Below are 24,867 nucleotides of genomic sequence, written 5' to 3'. Positions count from 1 at the left end.
CGCTTTAAAGGCCTTCTTAGATCAAGAAGAGAAACAAATGCAGGAGGGTGAAGTAGGAAATTCAGGAAGGTAGGGTAATAAAGCACTCTGAGTATGGTTTTGCCATTAAAAAAAAGAAAATAGAAAAAAGAAATACCATGTAAAAGACAGAAATTATAACCATAAAATGGCAGAAATAAAAATTGAGAATGAAATATATCAACATGATGAGAGGTAATGGAAGGGGCAAGATGAGACTTGTCTTACTAGAAGATTTAGATATTAATAAGGATATATGAACATGAATGTGGACCCTAAGTTAAGGGCAATCATAACAACAAAATAGAATGAATCACTTTTAAACTAGTAAACTAAAACCAAATCTCTTGGGTGGAAAGCTGGAGAGAAAAGAAATTGTAGTAATGGAAAATGTAAAATAATATGACAATATTAAGGTCATGTAGTGAGATAATCTCATACATTAAGAGAAATCTCTATAGGCACAATTAAAAATCAAGACCAGAGAATATTTGGTCAATAAAAAATACACACAAGAAAACGTATAAAAATTGAAAATAAGAGGAAAAGATTTATCTATCCAAAATGAGACAAAATAAAACTGGAATAGCCATGTTATATTTATAAGTGGATGTACCTTAAGAAAAAAATTATAAGAGACAAGAAAATACATTATATACTAGTAAAAAAAAACTCAATGGACAAGAAGATCTGACCATCATAAGTATATATTCTTAATAATACAAAGTATTGACATTAGTGGTTGACCTCTGATTCTTTGAGGGCAAAGGAGAAACCTTATGCTTCATTTTAATGCTTCAATAGAACTAAGATAGTGTTTCAATGACCAATGGGAGCTAAGTAAATATTTTTAAACAGCCTGAAGAAGGGTCCAACCCCATGGTCATATCTTCCTTCCACAAAAGGTTTCTACTTGATTCACAGAACATATGGAACATAAGGCTTATTGAGGGCAAATGGGTACTATTATTTGATAGCTGTAAAGGAAATGTTCTGAGTTGTATCGAATCAGTCACACGTGGGTAAACTTCAACAAATTGAAAAATCTGAAAAAATGTTCTGCTTATATTTTAGTGAAAGGAGTAAAACAGTGATCACATTAAGCAAGATGAAGCCACATAGGAACATTCTGCCCTGAAGTTTCAAAATAAGAGACTCCTCCGTGATGCACATACCACATGGTATATGTGGTTTTTGTTACATTGAGTAAAAGAATAATGAAATGAATTTAAGCAATGAGACAAAAAAGTAGGTTGAACCATATCAAACTGATAAAATTGATGTTCTTGTAGGTCAAGAACTGTTGGATGTGGATCAACCTCATACAAAAGACATTTGAAAAATAAGTCATAGCATTAAAGGAAGTTTACACAAACAACTGTGCTCAAAGGTAAACATATATATGTATGTGTGTGTGTGTGTGTGTGTGTGTGTGTGTGTAGACTCAACTTATAAAAACTCGGTTTACAAAGATGAATGCCTCCACAAGGATTTTTATATTTCCGGGCCTACAGCTGCCTCCTTCTATAGACCATTGCCCTCAGTTGAGGATACCAGCCCTTAGTCCTCAGCTGAGTTTTTGACACTCTCCCACATCATGGTCCACAACCAAAGATTGACTGACAGTGGGGATCAAAGTTCAGCAGCTTTTCCACAAGGGTGGATAACTTTGCAATCTATGCTAGCCTCCCTATGAGTTAGGCCAAGGCTCACCTCTACCTGAGCACACATTTGCTCTGCTACTTGTCCTTCTCAATGAGGATTCACTCTCTCTTTTACAGGAAATAGCACAACCTCAGTAAATCACAAACACCTGAACCCTTGTCTCAGGCTCTGTTTCCAAGGAAACAGCTCTAGATACCATGCACTGGGGAAGAGGCAGGTGGCAGCTGAGTGCTCTGATATACAAGGAACTCATTTTTCCTTTGTGCCTCTATCTGAACAAGGTGCAACTTGATGGCAGTTTATTTTCTTTATGCCTATAAAACACAAGTATGGTCAATAGATTCTAAGGAGCCAGTATGTTTTTTATAAGAGCTTTAAAAATCATCTTTCTCCAAGTGTACCTTTCCTCACTAAAACTGCCATCCAGCCTACCTCCTACTGCACAGTTCTTATGAATTAGTAAGTTCGTTTTAAAATGATTTTATTGAAAATGTTACAATGAAAAAATTCAGCTATAGATGACAACAAATGAGCTCAGAGACAGAGGTATAAGAATTGATTGTTCCTGATTTCCTGGAAGAAATTTAAAAGTCAACTGTTTGTGATTACACTAAGTACATTTTAAGAATGAACACTGGCGATTAGATAACCTGAAACATGCCTGGTCTCAAATGCCAGCCTGTCATTAAGGCATCTGTTGTGTTGAAATGTCCTTCTTGCCCTCTAGTGGAGAACCTAACTAAATATGATTGATACTTGATTTTTCAGAACTGTTTCTCTTAAGATACCTGCTCCCTGGCATTCATTTTTAATGTTAAAAGCCCAATTAATTTGCATTTACCCATTTTGAACAGAATGTTCTTTATGAACATATACAGATTCATCCATTCTGAAAACAATTTGGCATAGGCAAACAGTGTCCCTGTTTTGGTTTCCTGAAAAATCTAAAAACATTAAAAACCAATTTTGAGTTGGCTTTTTCTCCTATTCCACCCACCTCAAAGGATTTCTATTCTACAGTATCAGAGTAGTTATCCAATTCCCAGAAACTCCCAAAGTTTCCAGAAAAGTTTTGGAATTGAGAGCAAGGTGGCTTATCTCTCTGGGATGATAGAAAATAAATTTTCTTGGTTTATTCACACAGAAGGATTTCTAATTATGTAGATGAAACAAAAACAGAAACTATCAAGGAGGAGGATAAAATGAGGTTTTTGTCTCTAAAGTTCAAGATGACTTCTTTTTTTTTAAATTTTTTTAACATTTATTTATTTCTGAGAAAGAGAGAGAGAGCACGAGTTGGGGAGGTACTGCCAGAGGGAGACATAGAATCTGAAGCAGGCTCCAGGCTCTGAGCTGTCAGCACAGAGCCTGATACAGGGCTGGAACCCACAAAATGCGAGATCATGACCTGAGCCAAATTCAGATGCTTAACCAACCCAGGCACCCAGGGGCCCCTCAAGATGACTTCTTTCAGTAAATATGGCGGCCTCAGTCTGTCAAAGTATTAGATGTACAGTGGTTCTCTTAGGCACTAACCTTTGAGTCTGCTGCAGAAACTTGGTTGCAGCCTGGGGTTGTAAGGTGAAAAGCACTGTGGCCTTTCATGATAAACCCAGTCTCTTCCAATAACTCACATCGTCATGGCCTTGGGTATGTTAGGAGTATTATTCTGCAACATTTGTCTCCAGCTTCCTCATCTGTGAACTGAAGGAAGGCGCATGACCTCAGTGGTTAGTTCCTGTCCTGAGGTAAATGGCTCTGTTATTTGGCCAGACAGAAGTCTCTGATTCCAGAGTGGTGGTGTTGGTGAAGCTGATGATGTTATTTCCTTGATAGTTTTTTGTTTTGTTTTGTTTTGAAGGGGGAGTCTTAAGAAAAATTAGTCAAGTGCCAGCTTTTGAGCTAGTCTGCTGGAATTTTATACAAATTATTTACACTTTCTGAGACCAGTTTCTTTGTATGTGAAATAAAGGGGATAAAACCTACTTTATTATGCTTTGAAATTTAACTAAAATGCTGTCTATAAAGTGGCATGTTATTTGCAACGACATGGATGGATCTTGAGGGTATAATTCTTAGTAAAATAAGTCAGCCAGAGAAAGGCAAATCCATATGATTTCACTAATATGTGGGTTATAAGAAACAAAACAAAGAAAAACAAAAACTCTAAAAATTAGAGAACTGGTGATTACCAGAGAGGAGGTGGAGTGAAATAGGTGAAGGCAATTAAGCGTGCACTCAGCGTGGTGAGCTCTGAGTACTGTAAGACCTGTTGAATCACTAAAGTGTATACCTGAAACTAATATGACTGTATGTTAACTATACGGAAATTAAAAAGTTAAATTAAAAAATAATATAATAAAATAAAATAAACATAAATAAAGTGGAACGTATGCCTACTTTTTCCCAGTATGAATTCCTTTCTTACAAAACTTCAGTGACCCCTCAACTCACTCCCTGCCTTTGGCTCACATATCCAGCTAACCCAGTGCCCCCAGGGATGCAGAAGCTGTCTGAAAGTCTTACTTCTGGCTAACTTCAAACGATAGGTCTTGGTTCCAGTTGCTTCTTCAATACGCTGGCCTGCTTCCATTTCCTCACGCTTGGCCCTGTTCCTTTTCTTTCCCACCTGCAAAACTTCCTGCTGTTCCTTCTAACTGGAGTGCCCAGCAGGCCCCCAAATGGCTTCTTTTTAGACCTGGATTCAGACATCGTGGCCTCATTACGTCTTTCTGGATTCATCAGACTAGAGCAGGACTTCTGTGACAGATACTCATAACTATTTGGTTGTCTTCTACGTGACACTTGCCACAATTATCATTAAGTAATGGGCTTTTTTTGCATATTTAATTTCTGCTTCTCCCAAGTAGAGAAGAACGTACCTGGCAAAGACCCCTCACATTTCTCTGACCTTGATCTCCGTGTATGGCCAGCAGAGACACCTAAGGGATACTTAGTAAATCTTTGTGAAATAAGTAATTTGTCAACTTCCTGACTCCAGGGTTCCGAGACCTCATGTTGGAATAAAAAAAACTGCAAAATTTATGCTCCTTATTACCAGTAGGGAGTTAGGCTCTTACTTAGACCAGGTTTTTGTAACCTTGAACCAAATCACTTAACTTATTGCTCATTTTCTCATTTTGAAGCTAGGTGCAATTGTAAACGGCTTCTCTCAAAGGAGTGTTGCTTTATTCTTAAAATACATCTGGAAAAGACTTTTCACATCTTTAGATCTAAATATTTACAGCTTACCTTAGAAAAACAAATTTTTATTTCAAAGCCCCCTCAGCCTTTGAACCAGTAGGTGAAGGTTAGAATTGCTTTAGATTTTCCCTTCTGCAGCTAAATCACAATCTGCTTTAACTTCTGTTGATTAATCTCTGTTGAAATATCAGAGGAAGTCTGAAAAAAAAATCTCCTTTCAGATGAGCTACTAAAAAATTTAACCCACGTTGGAAACATGCCTATATTAAAATTTTAATTCACTTATCACATGTCTGTAGATTCATAGAGTCAGTTTTCTGAGTAGCCATGCAATGATATCACCAGTTAAGATAGTCTCAATAATGGACACAATAGAAACTTTCCAAGTTGGCTGAATTTGAAAATAAATAAGTAGGAGAACAAATGGAGGAAAAGAAAGTGAGAAAATTCAACATTTATAAGGTGAACGACCCAACGGGTTTAAAGGAAGCATGCTCTTGACCTAGGAACAAGCTAAAGCCATTTTACGGAGGATCCTTTCCTACCTACCCATCCTGGATATAAAAGTTGCCTTCCTTTCTTCTGTCTTCCTAGTTCATTCACATAGTACAGCACTACCAGGAAACCTCATCAGAGGTTCCAGAGTCCATTGCCAACCCCTAATACTCCATTTTGTGAAAATAAAAGACAACAGAGCTTGAATCTCCTGATAAATTCACTGTCTATTACATTTAGGTGTAACATTCCTATGCCTGTTCCCTAAACTGTGTATTTCTTATCCATAATACATTTGGCTAAATGTTCCCACACTATTCTAATAACTGTCTCTCACTTTCGGCTTATTCTGAGTGATCCTTTATGTAGAAAAAAACAAATAATGAATGGAATTGGACTGAAATATCCCCATTGTGTTCACTCTCCTCTCATTTTGTCATTGCAGACAAATTATATTTCCTCTTTATTCTTAATCTATAATCTCAAGAGCAGCTGCTTGGAAAAGAGGCTAATAAAAGCGGATCAGTAAATACTGTGTTGACACATCATAAAGATAAGATACATTTCAAGTTAAATGTTTCACCTCTCTTAGCAAGAACATAATTCTAATATAAAGGATCGGTATATTCTAAAATCTCATTTTATGAAAAAGGCATTTTAATTTCTTAAAAAAGTAAATCATAAAGTACATGTTGGCAGCTACAGTACTTTTTCAAAGAGAAATGACTTTTAATAATTGAAGCAGTGTTCTGGGGAAAAAAAAATGTACCTTCTGATTCAGTTAAGTCCATGAATACTGGACGTATAAACACTCAGCCCAATGGTAAATGTTACAAGCACATGGGAGCAATTTTGATTAAGAATTCAACCTAACATTTATGACTTTCTTTAATTAAGAAAAAAAAAATCCTGTGACCTAAGGTAGTATATATACCATTTAATACTTGTGTCTCCTTTTACTTGATAAAAGTTTTATGTGAAAAATCAACCATTATAATCAAGCACTTTTTAACATGTTGATATAGTTTTTCTTTGTATTGAATCATTATGGAATTTAAAAGATGAAAGAGGAATATTTTGCTACCATAGGGAAAGCTCAAAATTTTCGGAAACGTAAAAACTTTTAAGATCGTCCAGTCCAGTGGAAGTTATGAGTTTAGGAGTGTTTTGTTTTGTTTTGTTTTTTTGGTTTTTTGTTTTTGCTTTTTGGGTTTTTTTGTTAAGCTTATTCATCTATTTTGGGAAAGAGAGAGAGGGAGAGGGAGAGAGACAGAGAGCGTATGTGCGAGTAGGGGAGAGGCAGAGAGAGAGGGAGAGAGAGAAAATCCCACACAGGCTGTACATTGCCAGCACAGAGTCCAATGAGGGGCTCAAACCATGAGATCATGACCTGAGCCAAAATCAAGAGTCAGAAACTGAACCAACTGAGCCACTCAGGTGCCCCTGAGTTTAGGAGTTTTAAGTAGGTCTCAGGAATCTGCATTCTTCTGAAGCTCCCCATGTAATTCTCATGAAATACAGCCCAGTTTTGATCTTAGAGTAAGAGTTTTAGAACCAAACCCAATATCCTACTATTCCAGAGGAAAAAGAAACTCATGGAAAAAGAGTGACCTGTGTCAACAATATCGTTTCTGTAAATTAAATGCACACAAAATAATAATGCAATATTCGGAAGAAAATATGCAAACAAATGAAAAATAGTATAGTAGACTATGAAGAAAAAGGAAAGGGGAGTGAGAAATCAGAGGTAAAGCAAATACATATGGGAATAAACTTGAAAGCATTAAAGGAATGAATAGGTTGTAATACAAGGGAAAAACACATTATGGATGAGAGTAATGTCCTCCCAGTTATATCGATGGAGTGTTTCTTCACTCCAGCACCAAAATTCCACAAACAACAGGTAGCATGCTGAAAAAATATATAAAACTATATAAAACTGAGAACTTAAGTTGGAACATGAAAGTTTCAGGTTGCCACTTGATCTTGGTAAAAATCCTATGATAGAGATTGTATTTTTTTTTACATTTTTTTAAATTTCTTTAAGTAATCTCTGCACCCAAAGTGGGGCTTGAACTCATGACCCCGAGATCAACAGCTGCATGTTCTATCTACTATGCCAGCCAGGTGCCCCTAGAGATTCTATTTTTATTGCTATTTTATAAATAAGGAAACTAAAGCAAGAGTGTGGATTACTTTTCTAAACATGGCCATAGAACAATTCATTTATTCAACAAGATTAATTCAGCAACTGATGTCTTACTTGTTTAGAGGCTACAGTTTTGTTGCTCTAGGTCTACTTACTGATCAAACTGGACACTTCTAATAATGACAAGGAGCAAAGAAATAATTGAAATCATATAATATTAAAACTATTAACAAATGGTTTGTTACACTAGTAGATCTATAAGATATTTATTTTCAAAAAAAAACTATTTTTAAAAGTTTTTTTTTGGGGGGGGGCGCCTGGGTGGCGCAGTCGGTTAAGCGTCCGACTTCAGCCAGGTCACGATCTTGCGGTCCGTGAGTTCGAGCCCCGCGTCAGGCTCTGGGCTGATGGCTCAGAGCCTGGAGCCTGTTTCCGATTCTGTGTCTCCCTCTCTCTCTGCCCCTCCCCCGTTCATGCTCCGTCTCTCTCTGTCCCAAAAATAAATAAACGTTGAAAAAAAAATTTTTTTTTAATTTAAAAAAAGTATTTTTTTTCCAAAACAATAGGAAAAATAGAATAGATACACTTTTACAAAAATGTCCAGGACGGATCAGGACACGTGTCATCTTCCACAGGAATATATGTTTTCCTCTCTCCATGAAAGATCTTCACATCTTGCCCTGACCCCCAGCAGTCCTGATCACAGCCTGGGGTCTGCAAGCTGGAGTGATCAGGGCTGGGAGGGTCCTGGGCAGGAAGAACAGAGGTAGGAGATGAATAGCTAATGCTCTCCTGCTCTGAAGTAAAAGCTATTTTTCAAGGGGCTACTCCAGAGATAAGTACTGAAATACTCCAATTGAATGTGTTAGAAAAAGCTGGCTCCAACACATGCATAGAAAATATACAGTAGAGGGGCACCTGGGTGGCTCAGTCGGTTGAGCGGCCGACTTCGGCTCAGGTCATGATCTCTCAGTCCGTGAGTTCGAGCCCCGCGTCGGGCTCTGTGCTGACAGCTCAGAGCCTGGAGCCTGTTTCAGATTCTGTGTCTCCCTCTCTCTCTGACCCTCCCCCATTCATGCTCTGTTTCTCTCTGTCTCAAAAATAAATAAATGTTAAAAAAAAAAAAAAGAAAGAAAATATACAGCAGAATTTAATAGCAGTGGAACCAATGGGGGGATACCTATGTGAGAAAACCTGCCACACTTATCTCTTTGATGAGACAGAAGCAGACTAGAAATAAAAGAAAATGGTAAATGGCCACACACAAGGTACGAGGATCATGCGTTTTAGGAAACCAAAAGTGAATAAAATGGCTGCACAGTCACAAATTAGGCCTCCAGATAACACAGTTTTTCGAAAACTGAAAGAGAAGATGTCCTCAGAATGGCTGTCAATGTTCCCCTGGGGCTTCAAAGCGGTCTCTCTGTCTATAAAGATGCTGTTCTCACGGATAAAGCCTTGCAAGCTTTCACTGTAAATAGAGCCTTCCTGAGTAAGAAATCCCAGCCTCACTCCTGCCAGCACATCAGAAAAATCATCCTGACTGTGAAGGTCTAGTTCTCCTTCCCTCCTCTCAGTACTATTCATAGGTCCGCCATGTGTTTTCTTGTTCGTTTCTACTGCAAGTCGGAAGAAGAGAGACCCAGGGGAGATGGCAGTAAGAGAGAACTTCCTGTCCACATGGCCTGTGGTTGTACTAAAAACAAGGTAGAAAACGGAGCTGGGATAAGAAAAGAGGAAAAAATACAGAAAACTGAGTGCATAAGTGGGAAAAAGGAAAGTAAGCCAGAAGAATTGGGATTTGGGTTTGACTTAAAAATTAAAAAGAGAGCTGCGCCTCAGAGATAATGGGAATACAACACAGAAGAAATGAGGCAGAGGATGAAGAAAGAATAAAGGTTATGAAGAGTGATCAGCTTTCAGTTACATACCTTATGTGCAGATTAGTTTTCTTACTTGATGGCCAGGAGAGTAGTTGAGACCTCTGTGGTGATGTCTGAGTGGTGCTTAGAAAAAGTAATCTTTCTAAAAGAACTGAATTCTCAAAAATAGAGGGCGTGGGTTCCTGACAGCACAGTCAGCTAAGTGACCAGCCCTTGATGTTGGCTCAGGTCATGATCTCATGGTTTGTGAGATCAAGCCCTGTGTCAAGTTCCATGCCGACAGCATGGAGCCTGCTTGGGATTCTTTCTCCCTCTCTCTCTCTCTCTGCCTCTCTCTCTCTCTTTCTCAATCTATCTCAGAAATAAATAACAAACAAACAAACAAACAAAAAAGAGGGTGGATCCACTAGGGTGTGAGCTAGACATCAGCAGATATCCTGTGGAAGGTGTTATTAACTTTGAAGATAAACATTTTTATATAAATTACAAAATAGAGGAAAAATTGGTAAAATGACTGGGGATGAGATAGTTGTAAGATAATGACCCTCCACACCCAGACCTATAACTCCTCTGTACCCTTTATTGTATCAGCAATGATATATGGCCCACGGCATAATATGTCAAAATTAAAGAAAATTCTCTTGCATTCTGATAGCCAAAGTTTTGATTTACAGGATCCTGGACCCCACATTTAGAACATAAACATAAGATTTGTGAATATATATATAATATAAATTACTGTCATACCTATGTCATCTCGGGCCTTAACATTTTGTTACCAGACTCTGAACTTCATTTGACTAGTCCCTGCTTTTCTTTTCCTGAGGGCTCTTCTGGGATTAATGCTCCCATCCCACAGGCACAACCCTCAAACAAAGACAAGCAGGATTCCCCACCCTGCCCGCCCTCCCCCCCACACTCCACCTCAGATTGCCTCCCTCTGAGTTGTCCACATTGGCTCCTAGAATTCACCAGCAAACTCAAGCTCTAATTCCCACATGGTAACTTGCTTGATGATACACCCTTTATTCGACACCTTCTCCTTGTCTCAGTTCCCTACTTCCTTAACTGGTGTTTCCTAGAACCACCTCCCAAACTAACTACTCATACATGAAACTTCTTCTCAGGGAAACCAAAAAGACACAATTGATTCTCATTATTCACAATAGTTATGTTGTATTAAGTCACTGCAAATATGGAATTAGCAAACCTGAACCACTGCTCCAGGATGAAATATAAGATTAAGTTCCTGCGAGTCTGATTATGTTTTCATCAGTCAATCATATATAGTCTTGTTTAATGTGTCTTTCTGTTTAAAGATATCTTATTTAATATATTATTATTCATTAGCATTGAACCTACAGCTAACAGCCCTATAATTCATGCCTAAAGAAAGCTTACCTGACATGTATAGTTTCTCTGCGAGGCACATCATAGCCTTCTAATGTATAGAACGCCAAACAGAACTTCAGCACTATGCCTGAGAGGCCATTTTAAATAGTGAAATCATCAAGAAAAAGCACAGAAATTCAAAATCTGTGGTACTAAGACATGGAGAGAATGATTGCTTATAGCATGAGAGCTAAAACAAGAAAATAGAACATCACCTTGTTCACCCCACTGGGAACATGTGCACAGGCCAATCAAATATTGCATTGTTCTTCACATGTCCACAGATGACCACAAAAGTGCAGTGAGTATTGCTTTCAGGGTTACCAATAAATTCTAGTGGGTAGGCAAATTCTTAAGTACGGACTCCTAGAATTTTCTACAAACAAGGGGGCAGGAAAAGAAGAGTAAAGAAGGATATGTAGATTATCTAAATCGATGATTCTAAGAGGACCTCACAGAATTTACCTGCTCCCAAGATGCAGGTAACTGTGTTTTCCACGTATACTATAGGGACTCAGAAGTAACTAATCTAGAACCAATGAGGGCATGCCATTTAGGTGAAGAAAGGAGGAAACAGCAGTGTATTATATGACTGATGGTCATATACCAGACAGGACTGAAAACACCCCAGTAGATACCAGAGCCCGCATATGGCAAAGAAAGATCAGATGCCCCCTGCCTCCACCTCCCCACCCCACCTATGTTCCTATGTTGAAGCATTCCATAAACACCCTGGAAATTGCACACAACCCAAGAAAAAGGGAGTTTCTCAACTGAGTGAAATTGTGTTAAATGTACTGATAAATCCATAAATTGACTCATATTTAGTTTCTACTTAAAATGGAAATAACCCCAAATATTCAAGCATCTTAGGCTCCTAGTGAATAACCTGCATCATTTTAGGATTTGTTCATCATGAACACACATTTATTTATGGCTATACCTACAATGTGAAAAGTATCATATTAAGCATGTCACACCCTAGATGGACACTAGGACAATCACAACAAATGAATACAAGGTAACTTGTAATATACAGGAGATACGTTGGCACAGGCAAGGATTATAAAAATTAAAAGGAGAAAAACATCCCTGAATGTTGATGAATGGGGAAACTTCACAGAGGAGCAGGGATGGTTTGACTAGTCTCTAAAGGATGAGAATGGTTTGCCTTGCATAAGTAAGGTGAAAAACAGGAAGGTATTTTACATGAGGAGAATGCAGGAGCAAGTTAAACAGTAAGAAATTCCCAAGGCATGCCTGGAGGGAAAGAAGTCGATTGGTTAGGAAAGTAGAATAATAAGAAAAAGTAGGGAGAGATAACAACATGACAGACATAACAAAAGAAGAATCCGTTCAATTTGGTGAATGATCAGCTATGAGGTCAAAGCAGAAAAAGGATAATGGCTGAATCAAGTTTTGAGTTTGAGGACTGAGTACTGTGTTATTAACGACAGAAGTAAGGAAGCCAGAACAGAACTCGTTCGAGGCATAATGAATGATGAGTTTGAAGTGACAACATGACATCCGAGGGGAACTGACAAGAGAGCAGCTGAAGATATAAAACTAAATCTCAGAGGAGAAACAGAATAGGAAATGTGGATTTGAGAATGATCAGGACTAAGATAATCACACAAGCCTGTGAGTGGGTGGGTATCTGAAGGGAGGCAATTAGAGAGAAGGGGTAGAGGAAGAAGAAGTGTCCACAAGAAAACAAAGAAGGAGCAGTCAGGGAGTTGGAATGTAGACATGATCCCAAGAGTAGGATGAGGAGGGAGATTCAAAAGGGCATGATCAACTGTGTCAGCTGCTGCAAGGGATAAAAGAGACAGAGGACTGAGGAAATTCAGCTGAGTTTGCTGACAAGCAGTTTATCTCCAGAGAGCAGTTTCAATAGAGTGGTTGAAACAAAAAGACAGAATGCTTTCAAGAGTGGGTTAAAGCGCGAATTTATAGAGGGAGAATGAAGATAATGGCTATTGATCACTTTGAGAGAAAGAAAGTCTTGAAATTACTACGCTTGTGGCACTATCAAGGAAAAGGAGGGAGATGTGTTCACTTTGTCTTTTTTTTTTTTTTTTTTTTTTTTTAGGTTTCTGCATACAAAAGGGAAAGCGTCCAATGAATACAGGACAAATGAAGATTCAAGAGAATGCTAACAATGACACTCCAAGAAGGTGTAATAAAATCTAGTTCTTATATGGTTGTTATGTCCCAGATACTACCAGTATCAGTGCTTTGCATCAATTAGTACAACTTAATCTCATAATACTCTAGTAAGGTGTGTACTAGTATCATCCTCATTTTGCAGATGAGTAAATGGAGGCATGCATAGCCTAAATGACTTAACCAACATCACTCTCTGGAAGGAGTGGGGTCAAGAAATGAACTTAGACAGACGGTCCAGAGACATCTTGCTCTTATCCACTGGGCTATGTTACTTTGAGGGATTAAAGAAAGAAGAGTAATAACTCCCTTCATGAGACCTCAAGAAAAAGAGGACCCCCTAATTTATTCCAAGATGAAAAGGAAAGTACCTGAGCATCATCACATGTGATATGACGTCATATGATGGAGCTCTATCTTGAAACTAAGAGAAGATAGGGATTAAGGTAAAGATATAGGACACGCGGAGTGGGATGAAGATTTAGAAGAAAGAATGTAGTACAGATTCCACAGAAGAATAATAAAACCTGTTAAACACCTTTGGTAGCCCCAGTTGATGAGGGACCATCAAAGGTAGTTAAGTCAAGTTCAGTGTGGCTCTCCAGGGGGATATATGGGAAGATTTGAGTTTGGAGATAAGCCTAGTAGTTAATGTTGGGAACCAGGTGTGGCAACGACATTAGGTATTGAAGAGAAGGTAATTTAGATAGCAGATTATGTTTTACAATTGCAGGCAAGAAACTATTTCAAGTAAAAAAAACAATTCTTGAAACCTGGTATGCTACTGGCCCAATATTTATGACACAAAATTTGTAAACATAGATATCAAATTGGGTAATCTGTATATTTTGATGGGAACAATTAAAGTATAAGGCTATTAGATGTTCTGAATCTTCCATCAAGAAATATTGTCTTACACTATGATTATATTATTATTATTTCTGATGTTATTGTTTATTCAGTATCAATAAATCTCAGACTCTGAAAGACAAAATCTATTATGAAGATTGTATAAAATGAAAACAGTTGTCCACCCTCATATCACTTTTCTATATTGTTCTTTACAACCTCACTAGTATAGGTTAAAATACGGATGAAATACTGACCCTATCCTTGAACCTCCGTGAATCTTGAATGGTTCTAGAAAACAGCACCAAAATATCAAAAGAATGAGCTACTTAATGCAATTGATATCTATAAAATACAATTATAATCCCATCATAGATGATAATTTATAAGACAATTGTTATGTTATTTTCAGAATCATTAACTCTATAGCTAAAAGGATTTCATAAATGTTGGCAAGGATTAAATCAGGAACAATTTCAAATAATAGAAAATATTTTAATAATATTATACTTTCCCTGAAATATTTGTTTTTTCTAAACCAAGTGTAAGAAACAAACAAAAGTCATAAAAATGTCATCCTGAACCTCGTCTAAAAACATTCTGTTTTCAGAAAATGGATATTTTAAAGTTTAATTCAGGGTTGATCATTCACTAATGATAGATGCTATTAAATATGAAAGATAAAATATTATTCATATAGTAATGTTCACTTTTTAGATGACTGACTCTCTTTAGACTGAGTTTATGAACATTTCCTCAAAAAAAATGGGGGCCCAAGGAATATTGTACAACTACACTCTGGAACATATTGATTCTGGCCTTAATTGATTTCCAAGTACAGGGGTATATTCCATTAGATATAGAGAATTTGCAAAATAAATGGTTTTAAACAAGATTTTGAGTTTTACAAAAAAAAATTAATTGCAGGTTAAATTTAACTAATCAATTCTTTTATAAAGTTTTCAGAATCTGAGAGTCTGTAAGTAGCTAGGATGTCCTTACGGTAATGGTCAGAAGAGCAACAGGTACTTTTATATAAAAGCTTTGTGCAGCACCGTTGACTGCTTGCTTCTAATACAACATTTGTGATTGCATTCCAAAGCCAACTATAAATATTTTTCACTTAAAATACATTGTATGTATTTAGGGCGCCTGGGTGGCTCAGTCAGTTAAGCGTCTGACTTCAGCTCAGGTCATGACCTCACAGCTTGTGGGTTAGAGACCCACGTCAGACTCTGTGCTGACAGCTCAGAGCCTGGAGCCTGTTTCAGATTCTGTGTCTCCCTCTCTCTCTCTGCCCCTCCCCCACTCACATTCTGTCTCTTTCTCTCTCAAAAAATAAACAAACACTTAAAAAATAAATTAATTAAGTATATTATATGTATTTGAGTATATATTTATAGATATATAAAATATTTATATATGTAATATATAGACATGTGTAATCTGTATACATATATACATATTTTAAGGTACCAAACACCTCATTTTACATATCCCATCACTATGCGTTGTGAGGCAGATAGACACATTTTAAAATAAAATAAAACGTTAATAGCATAAGGTATAAACTTGTTGGAACACTCTGCTGTATACCTGAAATTAATGTAACATTGTGTCAACTATACTCAAATAAAAAATAAAATAAAATAAGATGTTAATATTACTTTACAGATATTCGTAGAAATTCTAATTATTTCATTGCTCATTGGCTGTGATAGTGCCTCCTGATTAAGGCAACGCAATTTAAAGAAGCTTTTTAAAGAACATTGAACTGAGACTATAAGATAAATTAATAATGGCACCTTGTAAGGTTCTGGAAAATTTCTCAGGATTTCCACTTTGGGGTCTGCACAAGAGGCAAGGAGGAATACAAAACCAGGAATTGACTTTGAAAGCAAAAATAAATACTTACTAACTTCTCAAGGTTAATTATTATCTTTTTGTAAGGTCGTGGGCTTTAACACAAGTAATTAATAGTCTTAATATATATGTTTCTACACTTAAGTTTTAAAAAGCTAAGCATAAAGAAGTTTCACAGCACAGAACAGAACAGCTCCCACCTTGGCAGGGAATTCTCACCTTATTATATGTGTTGCCACTAAACAGGGTGTGAGAATTCCCCTGTTCATCACTCAGTGAGAAGGAGGACAAATGACTGAAGGGTCCTGGGGTAAGACAGTCAGCGTGTGAGAGAGTCTGTGGAGGCAGCAGGGACTTAGCAGAAGGATAGAGTCTAGTCTGATATAAAGGGTGGAGAGAAACAGGCTTGTGAGGAACTGTCACATCCTGGGAACAAGAAAGGTATAAAGAACATGTTAGTGGACAAAAGTCAAGCTCACTTGAAATTAAGTCTAAGTATAATAGACGTTATGTCAGAATCTCTTACTACTGGGGAGCCTGGGTGGCTCAGCCAGTTAAGCGTCCCAACTCTTAATCCTGGCCCAGGTCATGATCTTACAGTTCGTGGGTTCAAGCCCTGAGTCTGGCTCTGTGCTGACAGCAAAGAGTCTCCTTGGGATTCTCTCCCTCTCCCTCTCTCCCTGCCCCTCCCCTGCTCACTCTCTTTCTCTCTCAAAATAAATAAATAAACTTAAAAAAAAAAAAAAAGAATCTCTTACTAGTAAGAAGGAAACCTCTCCTCATAGTTGGACCCTTCTCCAGACACCTGCTTTCATAGTATATTGTTTGTCTCTTTCAATAATTCCTGTCAGTCTCCTCCTCCAGCCTCTTCTGCCAAACTAAACAAGCACCTGTAGTGTCGCCTGAAGGGTGTCAAGGTTGTTATTTTTGAAAGTATCAAGAGGAGAAAAGTTTAAGGAAGGAGAGAAATCCCAGAGGTGATAGGATGAGATTTAAAAAGTCTTAAGAGGTAGGTAACAGTGGAAGTTATTTTAAGAGGACTTGTGATCTGGTCGGGAAGAAATGGGGGACACAGAGGAGCGCATCGTAGAGGATATCAATGCACAAGCCGCGGAGCAGAAGTGTTGGTTTAATTCATGGTACAGTAAGTGGCCAAATTGGGCCGAGGACCGGCAAGGGATCTGGATAGGCAAGAATGGAAAGAACCATGAGTTCTATGCCAGGCAGTGTGTTGCTTTGGAGAGAAACTGGAGATTGTGCATACAGATGAGTTCAAGTGTAGAGAGAGGGAATGGGGTCTTACCTTGGGTGAGTCTTTAATCTGGAAAGGAGATGAATGTGAAAGACTTTGAGGAAGTAGGACCAGAGATAAGACCAGGCATTGTGAAAGGGGAAAGGAAGCCATAAGAGTGGGAAGTCTTGAGCCTACAAAGACAAGCTGCAGAAAGGGCCCAGATATGTATGTATCTGTGAAAGATAGGGCTGCTTTTTTGCAGATAAATAAGCACCTCTTATATTTCTGAAATTGTTCATATAAGGAAATAAATTGGCAGTGATTGTTCTATAGTAAAAACCCTCATGACAATGAGGGTTTTATTTTATAAAATGAAATCTGCTTTACTCACTTTTGTGGCCTCAGAGTCAAGTACAATGCCTAATACAATAGATGCTTAATGCATTAATGGCTGAAATTTCAGAGGAATGTAATGTTTTCTATGAGTTCAATAATGTATTCAGTTATTTCTCTACTCCATGAGCAATGAATGAGTATATTTGGTTTTGTGTGAAATGGAAATTTGGTACAAAATAATACACATTGTTCAAAATTATATTTAGCATGCAAGTAAATTCAACTTTAAAACTGTACACTTAATATTTTGTTATGTAGGTTTAGTTCATTTTTTCCAATAATGTATTTTTAAGGCACTGATTGGCTTTCTAAAATGTACCTTGATGTGTTTGCTGTATCAGTAGATGTATTAGTTCTTTTTTTAAGCATTAAATTCAAAACTGACTTTAAAAAACTCAGAAAATTTAAACAGAAAATTATAATTCTAGATCTTTTAACTTTGCAGAAATGAGAGGTTATAACCCTCTGAACCTTGAAATGGTGACTAATTAGTATCTTGTTTGTGCTGCAATATTTATTTTACATATGAAGCCAATACAAATATTTTCACTCATACACCCTACAAGCATACATAATTATAAAAAAAAAAGATAGCATCCTATTTACAACATTCTACATATTATTTCTCTGCATTCTCCCCCAACTTAACAACAGCTTTGGTATATTTCTATGTCAGTACGTAAAAGCTTTGGATGTCCTACCAAAACACATTACTGAGTTATCTCACGGATGTAATTGTCACTCAGCGAATTCTCGTGGAAGCTCCAGGTATATTACCCAAAATAGCAAATCACTTAACATTGTGATAAACTTACCACCTCTTTGTCAGGTTTTACACTTGTAATTCCTTTCTTTTGTCTAATTCCATTGGCCAATACTGCTAACATTATTAAATAATAGTCATGTTATTGTGCAACTTTAATGGAATGCTTGTAGTATTCCATTAAAGATGGAATTAGAGATGGCTTTTAGATTGAAATGTATTCTAATTTTGTTTTATTTCTCAATCAACTATTCCATTATTTTATCAACAATTAATTACACTTCTTAATCAGGGTGGGAAGTGATTAATCTGAAAACTGAGTAGCAAATACAAAGACTAGCCGTGTAAAAAAAAAAAAAAGGTGACATTATTATTGACAGTTGACAGTGCTTAGGAAAAGGTGATCAGAACAGCCTGGTTTATATTCTGGCCTCAACTTTTCTTGGAGGGTTCAAGATCCATTGTGAGGATGTCAGAAGCCAAGTCTGTAGTCATGCAGGGAAGCAGAGCGTTTCTTATATGGGGGAAATCTGGCAGGGCTAAGGACTAATCAATCAGGCAGCAAACATTTCCTGTTTCTACGCTCACTATGGCCAACCTCCATCTCTCAGGAGTCGGTCAAATCTGCAATTCTGTGGGGTCAGATGATACCAGCTATTTCAGGCCGCTCGGCAGGGAGAGGACAGCAGAATTGTATCAGCACTTGGACAGGTCATAGAGAGCTAAGAATCTTGGCCAGGCTCACTTGAGCACTGTCTGGTTGATAATACAGTGCAGAGGAGAAGGGATTCTTGGTGGTGACAGCCTCCACATCTATGTCACCTGAGGCACCAATCTGTGCTAGTTGTCTTCTATGCTTTTCTGAAGTTGTTATCCTGCAATTCTCTTTACCATCACCTTGGAAATGTTCTTTGCCTATCTGTTATGTGCCATCTGCTGTTTCCAGTATGCCAGGCCTTTCTTGCTTTCCTCTCATATTCACTGGGCCCTAAAGGAGCTTCTGGGGGGGGGGGGGGGAAGGAATATTAGAAGAAAAGTTTTGGCCTTTGCATGTTGAAAATTTTGTTCTTCCCTTACATTTAATTTTCTGGATATAGGATTCTAAGTTGCAGAATAATTTCTTTCAGAATTTTGAAAGTATTTTTACAATTTCTGTGTTACTCTACTGCTACTATTTTATAGGTATTTTCCCAAAACATCTTATGTTTATGATTTCTATGGCCTTTCTGATTTCCAGTTTTCTTTTGCCAATTCTTATAAATTTATTTCTCTTGTTTTCCTTATGCGTAGGAAACTTTATTGTTCTTAAATTCTATACATTGTATACCTTATTGATTTATTTTTATTCTCTTTTTAATTCATTAACCATGTTTAGAGTTGCACGTTTTCTTCCAAGGACTATTTTAACTGTATTCCATAAGTTCTAATAGACAATAGTTTCATTACTTTTTTTTTTCATTTCTTCCCAGGTAGGAATTTTATTTTGAATTTCCTCTTTAATCAAAATTTTGTTGAAAAACAAATCTTTCACTATACAGATGGCCAGGAAAGCCAAATTGTCATAATGTGTCTTGAAGTTTGTTGCTTTTTAAAATACTTTGTCATAAGATAACTTTAGAACCTCCGAATGACTCCAAAGATTTTATTGGTCCTTCTCCATCTCATTATTATAAATATACAATATTATGTATTTAATATATATTACATATATAATCTCCATCTCATTATTATAAAGATACACACACACATAGCTTTATCCCTATGTTTCTACTACTATATATAGGAATCTTGACTATATATTAATGTAACGTATATAACAGGCTCTCTGTATACATAGTGCATGCGTGTGCACATCTACATCATCCTTGTCATCATAACTATCTGTGGATGTTGATGTAACTTCAACTTCATACCTACAATGTTTTCATATACTCTATTGCTGATTATATATTCACAGTTTTCCCATAGAACTGTACTTTTATTATAAAGAAGTCACTCGTTTTAGGGAGTAAATTTTCTCTGACTTATTTCTCTTTTAGGTCCCCAAAGTGTCACTTTATTTTTATTTTATATCTAGAACACAAATGCTATGTAATGAGACTAGTTTTAAATCTATACTTTGATCTAACTGCATCATAAAATTACAATATAGTGTCATTTGCTCACTACTTACTGCTTTAAATATTCAGAGATGTTTTCAAAGGATTTTCAAAGCATTTCTAATGGTTTCAAAGGAATGAATTTCAGTGTATCATTCTATAGTTTTCTGTGTATTATTTTACAGTATTTTATGCAGCAGGAAGAACATATATATTTCCAATTAAATTGGGTTTTTAATTTTTCCTTTATGAATATTCCTCAAAAAAGATGCTTATCACTGACTTCCATAAAACTTTAAACATTGTAATATTAAATACCTCATGTCTTTAAACATTACTGAAATTACACAGCTTCTCCATGTCCTGATGCCTACTCTGTAACTATCTTATGATGCCATCCTATAATTATTAGTTAAAACTCAAGACAAAACTATAAATGTAGGAATGGGTATATTATTATTAATAATGAATTAATAATATGGCTATTAACAAAGCTTATACTACATATAGATATTATATCATCTCTGCCATGTCTTGCTATGTATTCCTATATTAGTGGTATATTCAATTTAGATTATTTTGTGGGAGTTTTTTTTAAAGTAAAGTCACTTGTTAATTTTATGAGGATTATTTTACTTAAAAATAGTTAATGTGATAAATCATATGTCCAACTGGGCACATGAACTTCCATCAAGGACAAAAGGCTTAAGCAACAGCCAAGTGAGGGCTCTCTGTTCAATGCACCAAACTGGAGAGCTGACACTTTCCCAGAAATCTCACTTTAAAAATGCATACGTTGTGACTATCTGGCTCTCAGGCTTACAAAGGACACCATCGTAAGCTCATATAAATCAGCAAAGCTTAAAATATTTCCTATAATTCTAAGTCAGGAAGTGGCCAACTCTTTCTGTGAAGGTCCACTTAGTATATGTAGTAGGTTTTACGAACCATATATTCTGTCACAATTACCATGGTAGCATGAAATCATCCTTGGGTAATACATAATGAGTAGACATAGTTGTATGCCAAGAAAATTTTATTTATAGGAACAGGCGGTAGACCAGATCTGGCCCACAGGTAATAGTTTGTGACCCCTGTTTTAGATTGAAAAAGTCAATAAAATCTTTACCATGTCTGACTCATACCCCACCTCCACCCCAATGAATTATCTTGAGGTTGGTAGATACCTCACTTTGGAGATCACTATTCTAAATGATTCCTGAAAATGAACATCATCTACCCTGCTTTAGCATTCAATAGATGAATCTTTTAATGTTCTAGTTTTTGAGGGAAGGACAGGAGTCATAAAATTGTCTCATACGTGTTTCTATCAGTGAGCTATGTTAACAGTTATTTCTAATAAAATGCTGTAAACTGTTTTTCATTTACTTGAGAATTGTCATTTTCAATATAAAAATACTCAGCACAAATTTTTTCAGAGTAAAATAAGCTTTTCTTAGGAGCTTGGTTTTTAAAAAAGGATTAATTATTTTGGTTGATTATATCATATCCTAAAAACCTTAAAGATCACAAGAAGTTATGAAGCAAATAATACCTTGGTTCATTAGAGAAAAAATTAGCAGACAATATGCAGTGAATACATTAATTTTGCTGTGTCTATTAAGAGAACTGGAGATACTGAAGAATTAAGTATTGACACAGACATCCAAAAATGAATGCTATAGCCATATCGACTGCATTTGCCACTCTAGAAAAAGCCTACTTTCTATTCAGCCATCAAGTCAAACTATTTAACTTCAAAAACTGTTTTCATTGCAACACCAAAGGGCATTTTTAAGGCACTATGGGCTCTTTTCATTAAAGCCTGCACATCTGAGACTCTTTTGTTCCATCCTGGCATTTGAAAGCTACCCCCTTTTCTGTGGTTCCGAAGTAAAGGGTGAAAATCTACTTTCTCTCTGCTCCCTCTATCCCCACTTCACACATGCAGCTATTTGTGCCCCTGGAAACTCAGAGCACCACTGGGTGACATTGCTGGAGCCTTTAACCACATCCTCTCTCCCTTCTACCTCTTATTTTTAAATACAGCCCTTGTTTTCAGTTTTCCTTTCCTGCCTGGAGCTTGTAACAATTTAAAAATCAGAATTATAGCATTTCTGCTACAGTTTCGGTTTGAAACAACACCCTCCCCCTTCATAAAGTCAAGAACAGTTACAACGTATTTCGTAACCAGTGACTCCTTCAGCCAAAGGCGTATCAGCATTTTACAGACACTGTCACAGAAACCCCAAATTACCAAGAAGAGACTGTAATTATCTACATTCCCCGAAGATCAAGCCAAGATAAATTAGGTCTCTTAATTTTGAACATATGGCATAACTTCTTGTTTATCAGTCCTAATTCTGAAGAATTCATATGCATTTTAAAAACAGACGTACTTAAAGCCACACTTATCTATTTCAAATCCTCATTTGAACCAAAAAAATGTAAACTTGCGAAGTATGAAAAGACATAGCATATGCTTAGCTTTTTCAAATCCTCTTCACCAAAAAAAGTTTTTAAATGATTAAAATATAATTTTGACGATAGGCTTTGGATTATTTAGGGCTTAGAGTCTGTGACTGTCTAACAGCAAGCTTCACAGAGCAGATGAACTAGATCAGCGTGAAGATATTTGATGGCGACGTGTTCAAAGGACAAGGAAGAAAATATTCTGCAATCAATCGCAGTGGGCACTAGAGCGTTAAAATGCTGAGTCTTATGTTTTTCTATACACATAGTTTAATTCTTGTCTTAGGTTGCCCACCTACATGTATTTGGTGGAGAGGAACAACTTATATTGAAGAAGTCAAAAAGCAACATAGAAGAGAGACTTCTGTGACTTCTCCCAACAGTGGGGAGAAGGAGAACCTATTTGGTGACACTTTAGCAAGGAGTCAGTGCCCTTCTTCCAAAATTATAGTAATCTTAAATGAAACAATAACAATAAATATTTCAAATGTGCACTCCCTTGAAAGTGTCCGGAGCCCTTTTTCAGTGACTATTTCATGGAATCATAAATGGGTATTAATATGCATACCATTACAAATGGAACTTGTAGTCCCATTTTTCTAGGATGAAATTGAAGTTCACAGTTTCTAGGCTCACATAGAATCCATGTTCTTTCCAGTGCATTCTATCATAAAGTTTCCTTTGCAGGAAGCAGAAGAGTCAAGGACTGCAGTTACTAGCAGTCAAGATCAGTCCCTTAATGGATCAGAGGACCAGAGGAGCAGCCCACAGCAGGTGCAGCCTGAGTGTGCAGTGGACAGTTATGAGTGAGGAGGTATGGAGGATTGCAGAGAAGGTTAAGAGTGGCCAAAAGAGGCTGAGGTCAGAGTTCAGAGTATGTAGAATCCCCTAGAATCTAAGCTTCATGCTGCAGGGATATTATCTGCTCCTTTTCCAGTAGAGTCACTCCTATCTATTGCAGAGCCTGGCACAAACATTAAAAGGTTGGATGCTATGAGTAGAGAGAAAGGCATGAGTGTGGAGAGAAGCTGCAACACCATTCATCAGGAAACCATAGCACTGCAGGGACTGCATGCCAGGCAATAAGAACAATTTGTTATGATTTTGACCTAAGCAGGAGAGTAGAAGACTTTCCATCTCTCCAAAGGTATGACCCAAGTAACACTTGATCTTTTTTTCTTTTCCTTTTTCAAATCACCTAAGGATGAGAAATATCATGCAATAGTATTTAAATAGTATTTAATAATAATATTTATCATATTATAATAATATTTAAGTAATATTTAATACTATTTACTATATTATAATAATATTTAAAGACATAGACACAGAATTTCAGGTTAGGAGGGCACCGTTGAAATTATTTTGTACAATGCCCACGTTTTGCAGGTATGTAATGAGGCCCAGGATCAGGAATGACTCCATCCAACAGCATGCATTTTTCATACAGAGTGGCTGATATTCAAAAATTTCTCCTTTTGTTTGATTTTCTTGAAATCTAACAAGTGGGGAAATACAAGAATGAGGAATAAATGTCTGGGAAGATGGGGAAGCCATAACGTTGCTGAAATATTTAGAGCCAATGAAAATGTATTCCCTTTATCTAACAGGGCTATCATTACAAGTAGAGGCTACATGGAACGTGGGAGATTCCATAAATGGAGGCTTACTTACCTCCTTTGTACAAATCAAATAGGGAAAAATTCTTAGTTAAGACACAAAAAGAAGACACCTAGTCACTGTCAGTTGAACTGAAATGCCCTTAGCAGGGGTATAATTGAGCTTCATTAGTCATAGTATTCTTGAAGCTGGAAGGGAACCAAGAAATGGTCTGGTCCGGGATTTCTCAATTCCAGCACTACTGACATTTCAGGCAGGAAAATTCTTTGTTGTGGGAGACTGTCCTGTATATTGTAGAATGTTTAATAGCATTTCTGGTCTCTACCCACTAAATGCCAGAGGCATCCCTGGTTGTGACAACCAATAACGTTTAGGGCAATGTCACCCCAGTTGAGAACCACTGGGCTCACCCAATCCCCTTACTTCATGGATGAGTTTCCTGATTCACAAATGCAAAGGGTAGAGCTGGTTAATCACACTTCCACAACTACAAACCAGATTTCAGAACTCTTCCAGAAAAACCAAGCTGTTCTAATTTTCTTTTGATTCAATTATACATCAGAACGAATAAGGTCATCAGGTCCTGCCTGGATGGGGAT

The 24,867-nt window shown here is 36.9% G+C and overlaps 1 protein-coding gene across 11 annotated transcripts in view; it reads right to left on the bottom strand.

The window, feature by feature from the left end:
• The window catches only part of MLIP (muscular LMNA interacting protein), a 247,595-nt gene that overhangs the window by 18,877 nt on the left and 203,851 nt on the right, over positions 1-24,867 (bottom strand). For 9 of the 11 annotated variants that reach the window (XM_045057659.1, XM_045057666.1, XM_045057658.1 and 6 more), the window contains one exon: positions 15,904-16,110. The exons of the other annotated variants lie outside the window; for them this stretch is intronic. In XM_045057659.1, coding sequence (XP_044913594.1) covers positions 15,904-16,110 — 207 coding nt within the window. The remainder of the gene's footprint in view (positions 1-15,903; positions 16,111-24,867) is intronic. 11 annotated transcript variants of the gene reach the window in all.

The sequence above is a fragment of the Felis catus genome, chromosome B2, assembly GCF_018350175.1.
Source record: "Felis catus isolate Fca126 chromosome B2, F.catus_Fca126_mat1.0, whole genome shotgun sequence".
NCBI classification, from domain to species: domain Eukaryota; kingdom Metazoa; phylum Chordata; class Mammalia; order Carnivora; family Felidae; genus Felis; species Felis catus.
The sequence above is the reverse complement of the archived record's forward strand: the minus strand, read 5'-3'. Positions and strand labels throughout refer to the sequence as shown.